Source organism: Heliconius melpomene, chromosome 4, assembly GCF_056956725.1.
Source record: "Heliconius melpomene rosina isolate 202511_hmr_F chromosome 4, ASM5695672v1, whole genome shotgun sequence".
Lineage (NCBI taxonomy): Eukaryota > Metazoa > Arthropoda > Insecta > Lepidoptera > Nymphalidae > Heliconius > Heliconius melpomene.
This window is the reverse complement of record NC_140392.1, coordinates 1,733,209-1,744,830: the sequence shown is the minus strand read 5'-3', so window position 1 is coordinate 1,744,830 and position 11,622 is coordinate 1,733,209. Positions and strand designations below refer to the sequence as shown.

The 11,622-nt window shown below is 32.7% G+C and overlaps 1 protein-coding gene across 1 annotated transcript; it reads left to right on the top strand.

The window, feature by feature from the left end:
* Positions 1-1,287: 1,287 nt before the first annotated feature.
* On the top strand, positions 1,288-8,281 carry LOC146539379 (serine protease snk-like). The gene is made up of 8 exons (XM_085208429.1): positions 1,288-1,398; positions 2,007-2,120; positions 2,598-2,660; positions 3,160-3,221; positions 6,348-6,515; positions 6,914-7,133; positions 7,663-7,814; positions 8,039-8,281. The coding sequence occupies exons 1-8, from the start codon at positions 1,350-1,352 to the stop codon at positions 8,243-8,245; spliced, it is 1,035 nt and encodes a 344-aa protein (XP_085064555.1). The 5' UTR covers positions 1,288-1,349; the 3' UTR covers positions 8,246-8,281.
* Positions 8,282-11,622: the final 3,341 nt, after the last annotated feature.

Here is an 11,622-nt window from a genome sequence, read left to right as displayed (position 1 = left end):
ACGAAAATATAGGAATTCATTTATATCACGTAGAAAATTGTGATAGAATTTGGCTCTTTTTTCCCTATAAAGAGTAGCCTCAGGGCTTCGAATCGATGGTATGATACTTTGTCTAGGAAGGTAATGAATTCGATATAAAAGAAATAAATATATATATCACTGGGACGCCGTCGAAATCGAATCAAGTATTGTTTGTAGCTTCTATGACGGCAAATGTGACATAACTTGGTATATATTAAACAATATTAAGTTACTGAATATATTCAGTAGTAAATTCGGTTCTTTATGTGAGAACAATTTCTCTAATATTAGTCTTCTTCTTCTTCCTGGCATTAATCCCGGTTATTGCCAGGGTCTGCCTTCCTACTCACCCTACTCCACTTTGCACGGTCTTTTGCGTCAATTTCTCTAATATTAGTGTATAGTTTTATATTGCTAAATGGTATCTATCCTCGACTCCTACTCGAAGGAATATAATTAATTCGAGTAAATTAAAAATAATGCTCTGGGACGCAGGCTTTAACACTAGGTTCTTTCCGATATGCGGAATATAAGATTAAGCTAAAAGCCAAGAGAAATTGCTGGAGAAATAAGTTTACATACAGACGCCTGAATTAATGATGTGCCTAAATGAATATAAATGACATGTTGTGGATTCGATTCCTGCTCGAGGAAATATTAAAACTAGGTACCCTCTACTTACTATGCCCAGCTTGTTAAAAAAATATCAATGATTTAAGATAAAGATAAAAATCTAAATATTTGTTGATATAATCGCGAATGACGATGAACAAAAAGTTTTCAGAGTCCTTCGGTCAAAAGTTTGCCTTCGTTACTTGTTCCAAGTTTTCTTGTTAGGCGCGACAAGGTCTGAGTTATAACAGGTCTTCTCGTAATATGACAGTACCTACTCCGAAATACTTCGCCTTCTTTTAGAGTATCTAGTAGGTACATCGATTTTGTATTTTCTTTTCTTTTTTCATCTTAGTTTTATAAAAACTTTAAAACATTTTTTTTAGTTTTTTGCTGAGATGTTAGAATTGCAAAAATAAATAAATATATTTACGGTGTATCCCGCATGCAGCATGGTAGGCAGAGGGAACCTAATGTTATTAATTTAATTAATTATGCCTTATCACCAGAGCGAGAAAATGAAAATAATTAATATTATAAATTCGTCATTTAACGTCATATGTATGAAAATTAATAAGGAAAACCATAATAGAATATATTTATATGGATTGTCCATATAAATACGGAAACTTGTAATTTCAGTCTACATGAGTGTCAGATGTGGTGACACTGTCACACGTGATTGATATTAAAGTAGTTAATAATATTTTCTCATAATGTGGATAACTGTTAACTTGTATTTACTGTTATTGTTAATTAATTCAGGTATGTATTTACAGTCAGTCGAACGATGTACATATGGTTATATTTCATTTAATAGTAATAATACTTTTTAACAAAGAAAACTGACTTCTTCAATTTCAACTGGTCCCGTTATCAGAACCTAACCAAACTTTATCCTTTCCAATAAAATATCATCAAAATCGGTTCACCCAGTCAAAAGTTCTGAGGTAACAAACGTAAAAAATACAGTCGAATTGATAATCTTCTCCTTTTACAGAAGTCAGTTAAAAAGGGAATGATATTGCAAGTAAAAATTAAAGTTTTTATTGTTTTTATATTTGTAAAAATCTATGTAGATATTTTTTTGTTTTGCATATTATATACTTCTTTATTACAATTTACTTTTGACAGTTCTATATCTTGGTTTCTTTCAACGTCATATTTAATTCATGTCGTCATATTGGAATATCAGTGTTAAGATTTTGCATTGCAATCCAATAGAATTTATTATTGGCTTCACTGATAAAGTGTTTTGTTACAATTCCATTTTTCTACTGTAGGTACTCTGTAAATATTAAAATCATTAAAAAAATATGTATATTATTTTTGTAAATAATATTTATTAAAAATTATTGAAAAATTTATTTCAGATATTATCTCAGCCCGTTCACGTGTAAGTAGAAAATCTTCAAGATGTCTGAAATACTCGAAGGAATCCAAGAGACCGGATTTTAGTGACCCCGCGAAACGCGTGAATGAAATAAGTATGTTTGTTTGAATTATTTTATAGTATTCCTCATGTAGAGGCCGTCGTATCGTTGTGGCACAGCCTCTGACTGTTAACGCGAAGGTCGATTCTCACCCGGAGAAAAAATTTCAAAAGCTTTAATAACAAAACGCGGCATTAAGTTCCGTCACTCAACATGCAATGTCTCAAGATCGGACAGTGAATAGGACACAGTGTTTTAACACTAGTTTCCCTCTGCGTATCTATAATTGTTATATATTTCTGTATACACATATAACATAATACTGCAACATTTAGGTGTACCTATATATCAATTTACATAGTATTTGCTGCTGAGATTTAACTTCTAAAAGTATCTCTTATTATTTAAATGTCATGTTATTCACAGTCTATCTACTATCTACAGTAACAAAACAAATAAGATGTCTGATCTAAAAATCAAACGAAACTGACAATCATTTAAAAATCTGAATTATAAAATTTGTTATTTCAGAATGCTTAGAGTATACATGGCAAGCTAAACATAATATTGACAGAGATCGCCTTAAAATCATATGTAAGTGGTCTTTCTTTATTTTGTACTATAAAACTAAAGATTTATTTTGCTGATTCGTTGCCTGCTATATTGTAGAAACCCCCCACTTCTGACTTTATCTAACATAAGAACTAGAAATCCTTTGAGGAGGAGGAATCAAAACAGGAAAAATATATTTCAAAATTCCCCAATACAGAATTCAGATTTAGAATCGTTGCTCAGTGGGACTCTATCCTCAATCAGGAGAATTCCTCCTCCCCTCTGTTTTTAAAAAATAACGTGAACCTTATGTTTTGAAAAAAAAATTCTTCATGAAAAATATTCAAGTCTAAGTTAATATTTAAAATGCAACAAACTGGGAGAAAACTAACAAAATTAATTAAGTAGTAGGAATAATTAATTTTTCGTTATCTAATTTAAACTTTTCTTATCAATTTTATAATTTATATTTATAATTTAATTATTATTTTTGTAATAAACTTTTGCAATAAAATTTTTGTAACAAACTGAAATCTGACAGGTAATAGAGAATATGGTATTGCGGGAGGCAAGTCGACGATGATCACAAAGTTTCCACACATGGTATGTACCTATATAGCTTATCCAAAAAAAAAACTAATTTTATTTAAAAAATAAAAAATTATAAACTTTAGTTGACCTTCTAAAACACACTGGAGGAAGTTCACATAAAATGCATCAGGGACCCTGGTTCTGAACCTTTTGTACATAAAGAGATAGATGACAGTGCATCCACTGTCATCGCCTCATCTCAAGCAAAAGAGATATGCAGAGAGTTTTCTTTTCGTTTTCTCTGCCTAGCGGGATGCTAGGATAAACATAAATTAATCAATCGATTTTATATATTTGAATGAAGATTCGATTAAATCTATCGATGCATAATGAAAAAGTCGAAAGAATCGCTATTAAAGAAAACATAGCATCCTGAAGAAAAATAAAATAATACAAGTATTTTGAATGTGACCATTTGTAAAGATGGATGTTTGTCCGACTTTGACGCAAAACATACATACAAAATTGATTTAGGTCCATTTTACAGTAATATAGCTTATACGGGACTTTGTATAACTTGGCTATAATATAATAATAAATTTAAGCGGGCAAAGCCACAGGGTCGCATGTATTTATTAATTATAAAAAAAAAAGTATTGCTCTCATCTATATATATAAAAGGACTTGTCCTCACTGACTGAGGTAAGACGCACGCACAGCCGTAACCGCTGTGTAACGTAACCGCGCGCGTAACTGCGAAATTTGGACAAAAGTTTACTTTCGTAATCTGGACATCCTAGTAGATGTCCAGATCACACTCTCTTTGATCACAGAGAGATTACGAAGAAGAAGGGATTTTGAAAAATTTTAAACCTAAAGGGGTGAAATAGGGGTTCAAAGCTTGTATGGAAAAATATTTAAATTGGCACCGATTTTTATAAAATTTGAAATTTACATTTTTAAAAGTATTTAATTGAACACGTGTTTCATCGATTTCTAGAATTCTCCCCCTAAAGGTGCAAATAAGGGGTTGTAAGTTTGTATATGTTTTTTTTAAATCGTCACCAATTTTTATAAAATTTGATATTTAGACTCATAAAAATATTTAATTGAACATATGTTTCATGGTTTTCTAGAATTCACCCCCTAAGGGTGCAAATAAGGGGTTGAAAGTTTGTATGGAACAATCTTTAAATCGCCACCGATTTTTATAAAATTTGAAATTTAGACTCTTAAAAATATTTAATTGAACACATGTTTCATGGGTTATTAGAATTCACCCTTAAATACGCAAGCGAAGCTGCGCGCATCTGCTAGTCCTAATATAATTTTAGCTACAATTGCGACGATTGACATCTGTAATAAATTAGCAAATACCCATCGATATCAAAAAAAACTTATTTTAAACGGAAAAATCATATTTTATAGTTGTTTAATAATGAAAATATAAATATAATATATAATGGGTCATAATCAGAAAAAGTGCACATTTTGTGTCTTTTCTTGTCCCGCTACTTTGAATGCGTTTTAAAAATACAATTTTAAAGATAATTTAAATATTTTGCCATTTAAGATAAATTTACTTATTAACTTAAAGATTTTTGTAATATTTTAAATGTATTAAGGCTTTTAATAGTATTTTTTGTTAGTTGCAAAAAACTTTTCAAAATGCTTCCATACAATTTTTCGTGTCCCATTCACCACTTTACTTTTTAAAAATTGTTTTTAACGAATATTTATGGTTTTATTTGATTTCAGATATGTTTATATTACTTTACTTTATGCATAATATTAAATAGAACTACTTTTATTGATACATTATTTAATAAATAATATATATTAATTAACTAAATTTGTCCCAAAATATTGTCTTTTTGTTACTCAGGGCTAGTAACGTACAATTAAAATATGAACGCAATTATTTTGGATGGTATTTAATATTAGTTTTTATTGTGGCACCATTATTCTAAAAGTCAATGCTGTCGTAGCTACAACCAGTAGTGTTCTCGCTGCAGTTGAGGGGTTCAAATGTTTTAAAGGGAATGCGTAAAATTACATCTCAGGGTTATAAACGGCTTTTATTTTGGTAAGTATTCTATAATTTCGTTTTCTTGTTTATGTTATTTGCTTCTTTTTACAAAATCTCAAAAAAGAACGTCAGTGCTTGCAGATGCAAAACGTGGCTTATGAGCAAATATTTAAAAAGGTTAGAATTTCTCAGACTTCATTCTCAATTTCGTTATATTTCGTTACGTAACGAAACTGAGAAAATATGAAGCCTAGTTCACAATTACGGTACCAATGTTTTCTTATATATGTTTATAATAAAATTTTATCGAACCGGTGCTTGTATATGGAAGATATGTATATAAGAAAAAAAAATTGCTGGCATATGAAAAAAACTATTTGACTGTGACTTTTCATAACGTAAAGTAACCAAAAATAATGTTTTTTAAGTTTTTTTGCTTGTTTGCTTGTTTGTCTATGTGTTTGTGCACGCTAATCTCAGAAACACCTGAACCGATTTAGTTAAAATTTATTTTTATTCTTTCTGAAATTAGTTGTGATTTTGTGATTATTATTTTTTGATATATATTTTTGTATTTTCAGTAAGCGTAAGCTCCTATGTCAAATGCTGAAACAAATGCTTTTTTTTTTAGATATAGAGAACGTCTTAAAAGGACCAATCCTATTAAATATGAAGATATGCGGAATAAACACTTACAAAGAATTAAACTTAATTCCAATGATAACGACTCAAATTTTGATATATTTTAAAGTGAATTTAATTTTATCATTAACTTTGTGATCTCTAACTAGAAATATAAGTTTATTACGTTACGAACTAGCATTATTATATTGTTAATATTCTCACTTTGTTATGTTTTCTTCTTACATTTATAATCAGTTAATTCAACGATTGAACCTTTAAAATTTTGATCTGTGTCTCATTAAATAAAAAAAAACAATAGTTTTATTCGTATAATATCGTTATTTTGTTGTGTATAATGCCTTATGGAGAGGCCTATGCCAGCAGTGGACGAGGACAGGCTGATGATGATGATGATGATGATGAATGCCTTATGTCATCAGTTTCGTAACAAACTTTATCAGTGTTGTTACTTATCAGTTACGTTACGAATTCGAAAATGTCCACTTTTCTGATTATGACCCTAATGTATATTTTCTTTGCCTCAGGCTGCTCTGGGCTGGATGACAAAAGATGACAAGTGGTCGTTCTTATGTGGCGGTTCGCTGATTAGCCGACATTTTGTATTGACCGCTGCCCATTGCACGAAGACAAAGTCGCGTGAATTAAAAGATTCTCACCCACGAATCGTTCGTATGGGAGTTACCAAAATATACGTAAGTTACTCACACAATATTCTTCAATAAAATAGAGGACATATTGTTTAAACAGGAAATAATAAATTATATATTCTCATATACTGTAAATTTACAAGTACTGCATTATTATCTTGTGAAATTTAGCTTTTTTTTATTTTTAACGTTAATAATTAATGGATTCCAAGAGGCGCGGGTTCGAGCCCCGTTACATTTTTTTTGCATTAACTCAGAGAATCGAACATTATGTTAATCTCTATTTTCTTTACATTCATATACACATGTGTTTTTGTGATGTGTAAAAGAATTCAATGTTACATTTCATGTATTTCAAATATATGTAAGCCATATATGTAAGCCTATACATCGCCATACTAATATAATTGTATATTTTAAATATAGTTCTTTATTCCTTACAGAGAGAAAGTTCTTTATATGAAAAGCCCTTAGATAAAAAAATACTTAAAATAATTATTCATCCATATTATGAATCACCAAAAAAGTATTATGACATAGCTCTAATCAAAATCGAGAAGGTAACAACATTCACCAAATATGTGCATCCTGCGTGTTTACACAATACTCGTGCTATGGATATCACAAAACACCCTTTAGGTGCTACGGGATGGGGATTGACAAGTAATTTTCATTAACATATTTTCGTTCTATTTTTTTTTCACGCTATAAACAGCACCGCAGGATAGGCAGAAGGGACCTGGAAACCTAGTGTTAAGACACTTTGTTCTCATTAAGACACTTCCTTTCTCCACTTTCCTTTTATCTGGAGACATTGCGTATTGACTGGTGGACTTAACGCCGTGCTTTGCCTCATTAGTAGAGCGAGAAAATCATTAAATACTTCATTTCCTCAAGTGGGAATCAACCACCACAACCTGTTGCGTTCACAGTGGTACGCTTGTGTCCCAGCGCCACGACTGGCCTCAATATATACAATATACATATACACGCTGTTCACCAGTTTCCGTAAACGCAATGTCTCGAAAGGAACAGTGTTACACTAGGCTAGCTAGGAAGAACTATCACAATTTACAGAGATTTTTGACGGAAAGTGGGGAACGGAGTGTCTTAACATTAGGTTCTCTCTGCCTTCCCTGCCGCATGCGGGGTACAACGTGAAAATGATGTAATTTTTTTTTTTAATTTACAGATACCAAAAAATCTTCACCAGTCCTACAATCGGCCGTACTCGATATAGTTGATTGGCATGAATGTAAAGATTTGTATAATAGAAATTGGCAAGGATTCGCGGACCATCAGTCATGCGCTGGAAAGCTAGACGGCAGCGCTGGAACTTGTAATGTATGTTAAAGTTAAAATTTCTTTAAAAAAAAACCTGAGGGAACCTATTAAGATACACGGTCCCCCATTTTCCGCCAAATTTTAGAGGCAGTGCGTGTTGAGTGGCGCCGCGCTTTGCCTCGTTACCAGCGCGAAAAAATTCAAATATAAAATATTTAGTTTCCTCTAGTCTAGTCTAGTTTAAATTTACCTGTTTTAATTTTTATTTGTATATATTGTTTTAGGGAGACTCCGGCACACCACTTCAGTATAGAAAAGGAAACCAGTCTGATGATACGAACATTAACGTTATAGTTGCTATCACATCATTTGGGAGGAAATGTGATCTTCATCTTCAGCCCTTAGGAGTTTATGTAAACATAAATTATTTCATAGATTGGATTGAAAGCCACGTGTGGCCAGAAGATGAAAAATATATCTTTCCTATTTAGTGAAAATTTCCATTACAGTGGATACTTTCACTAATTTCATCATCCCAGGCCTTTGTATAAAGTAATATAGTAAAGTTAAATGTTGTTTTTTTTATTTTTTATTTAAATGCTGTTTTTTTTTCGGCGCTTTACGCTATATCCCGCACCCAGCAGGGTAGGCAAAGGGATCGAAATGTTATTATTCATACATTTCGTTGCCCATTTTCCGCCCAATTCTGGAGCCACCGTGTGTTGATTGGCGAAACCCAACGCCGCGCTTTTCCTCAACACCAAAATGAAGTAATGAAAATATTTATTTTAAGAAAAATGTAATTTCCTCGAACCCACAACCAATCAGTCGCGTGTACAGTCACACCCCTGTGAAAGCAAGGCTGCTTTGTGGTTTAAAACCACGAAGCTATCTAAAAAATAAAATAAACCAGTCAAAATATCGTATAGTATAGTATCTACCCTTATATAGATCAGTTTCTCTAAAAGTCAATTTGGACAAAAATCCTTCATAACGTTTTATATGGAAACATCCAACTCGTTGATTGAAATCATCCATCAAATGGATGTAGAGATGAAGGTTTGCCGTATATTAAGTAATTCTGGAAATAATTTTTCACGGCTATGCCCAGATTGGACAGCGCCGTCAGGTAACGTTATAATAATTTGACGTAATTCATTAATTTGCAATGCGAAAAGGAAAAACTTTGTGCCCTCTTCGAGTATTTGAAAGGAAAATTAGGAAAAATGTTTGTCGGAAATTTTAGATTGCTCTCTAATGCAAATTTTTGTTAGCAGTCATTAAACGTATAATATCTGTTAAATAGATAGATTGAAAGTGAGAACCCTCAAAAGCTTCGACACAAACTTTTGAATAAGAAAGTCTTTTGCAAAATAAAGAAATAAAATCTAGGTTTTATTCTTTCTGTAACCCATTCTTTCCTTTAAATTATCCTATAAGGGTGCCACAATAAAAAGAATTTAAATATAACAATTCCCCCAAACGAATATCGAACCCACAACCACTTAGAATCACCACACAGCTAACAACGGCGCCCAAATAAAGTTATATTAACGAATTCATCACAAAGTTGTATAAAAGTCGATTCACACTACTAATAGTGCTTTAAAGGCCTATATCAAACGGGTACAGAAAACGGAACGGAACGGAAAGACGGTGTCTATAGAGCGAAATAATCTTGTTTCATTCAGCATCCTTTGAGCGGAGTAGCTGGGCTAAGTGCATTTTATTCTCTTCGACCCTTTTAGAAAGCTTGGAGGGCCAGTACTAATGGCCTCTCATGTCCCTGGTAAACTCTTGGCCTATACTTTTTTCTCTATTTCATTTTTTACCTACACTAATTTCTATAGTTATTTACTTCGTAGACAGCAGTATATAATTATAGATATTTTTTGAACTGAATATTTCGTATAATTAACATTAGAATGTCTCGGAAATTGGATGGAATTGAGGTTCCATGTACCCACCTAGTTCTATATAGCGCGGAATTTCCTTATAAATCAAATAAAAATAAATATTCTGTAATTTTGCAGCGTTGAATTCCGCTACTTAACACGCAATGTCTCGTATTCTACATTCTACATCCCAGATATAAAAGAGTAGGCAGAGAGAAACTAGTGTTGAGACAAAGTTCTCTATTTTGCCACATCATTTCCGACACATCACATTTTCAATGGCGAAACTCATTGATATCAGAGCCAAGAAATTAATTGAACCCACGACCGTCGTCTTCGCTGCGTCACATCGGCGATCTTACTCATCGATATGTAAAATTATTATTAATTTTAATATGATGTTTATATTATTTTAATATATATTTTTTTGTGTTACTTGTTTACACAAAACATAATATCACAGAAATCTTTCATAGACCAGAATTGAATCTAGGACGACCGAATTATTCTCACGACTGCTCCAACAGAGCAACAAATTTAAAATTTACCCCCGCAATAACTAGTACATGACTCGCATCGGTGAAGGGCCCAAGTTAAATTGGGGCAACTTGAATCAGAAAATTGGTTAAAATTCAATTATTCGACATTATTCACCTACTTCGAGTTGGGGGAAACTACTTTAGCGTTTCATTCACTTCGAGGGCGCGCCGTGATTGGTTTTAATCTAACTTCAATACAGCTAGGAAATAGGCAACTAGGACGTCCATCACAAAAAATATTTCTATTTATATATGAATAGAATGAAAGAAATATTTTCTACTGTTGCCTACTTTAATGTCTGATACATTCGGTTATATTAAAAAAATAGTATTAGATAATGTTTTATATATTGACGAAAAAGGCCTCACAATTTGAACATTTTCCACATTTCGTTATTTCTTATAGTTTATCTGGACCACTAGCGGGTAGAGCGAGTAAATTATAACCTTCAACTGAACCATATCATATACCAGATGCTGTCCCGCTAAGCAACGACACCCTCATTTTTTTGGTTCACACCTCTTCACGCGGGAACCTAGTACTAGGACACTTCGTATCAATTAAAACACTTTCATTCCCCACTTTCCTCCAAATAAACAGCACAGATAATTAATAGTTAAAAAGACAAATTCTAATACTTATAAATACTTAATGCATAGCCACGGGTTAATCTCAACGAGCAGTCATGTTTGCGATGTCGGCGATTGCAGGCGCGGCGACATCCAGCTAACTACGTAAGTTGAAACCGCAAGTTACACAAAAGACCTACAAAGTTTCGCTTAAACTACGGATGGAGTTTGGAATTAGCATTTGCTACGAAATAGATACTCGCAAAAAGAAGGGGTTTGATTTTTTTTCTTTTTTAGTGTATTCCGGGGTAGGCAGAGGGAACTTGGGAACCTAGTGTTAACGGTCCCGACTTTCCTCCGAATTCTGTGCATCGCTTCCATGTGGATCGGAATAAGCATCTTTACAGTCAGATGCTTTCTCAGTAGTATCAAGCGGTCTCCAGCAGTCTCCAGCAATCTCTCATAAAATTTGAGGAACAGAGCACAAGGTCTTATTGGTTCGATTGTCACTCGGTGTAATGAAATATTCAATATTTCCTCGCAAGGCAGGACAAGGCAAGCGCAGCGTTTAGTTCCGCCATGCCAGTGCGGCGGAAAGTGAGGAACAGTCGTGACTTAATAAAGAACGGAAAGAACGGAATAAAGAACGAAAAGTCTTAAAACTAGGTTCCCAGGATCTGCTTCAACTTTTATGTACGGGATACAGCGTAAAATATATTTTAAAAAATACAAATATTAATTTCGGATGAAATTAAAACCTGAAGTATCATTTACTATCTTATTTCCATTTCCTACACAGATAGTCACCAAACAAAAGCCCATTACAAAGGAAAATCCGAACAAAAGTATATTCCTCTAGCATTT

What these genes read in the sequence shown, in the direction of transcription:
- LOC146539379 (XM_085208429.1), top strand. Translation starts at nt 1,350, where the DNA reads ATGTGGATAACTGTTAACTTGTATTTACTGTTATTGTTAATTAATTCA. An exon ending in GTTATTGTTAATTAATTCAG is followed by an intron (nt 1,399 to 2,006) that starts GTATGTATTTAC and finishes AATTTATTTCAG; the next exon opens with ATATTATCTCAGCCCGTTCA. An exon ending in GAAACGCGTGAATGAAATAA is followed by an intron (nt 2,121 to 2,597) that starts GTATGTTTGTTT and finishes TTGTTATTTCAG; the next exon opens with AATGCTTAGAGTATACATGG.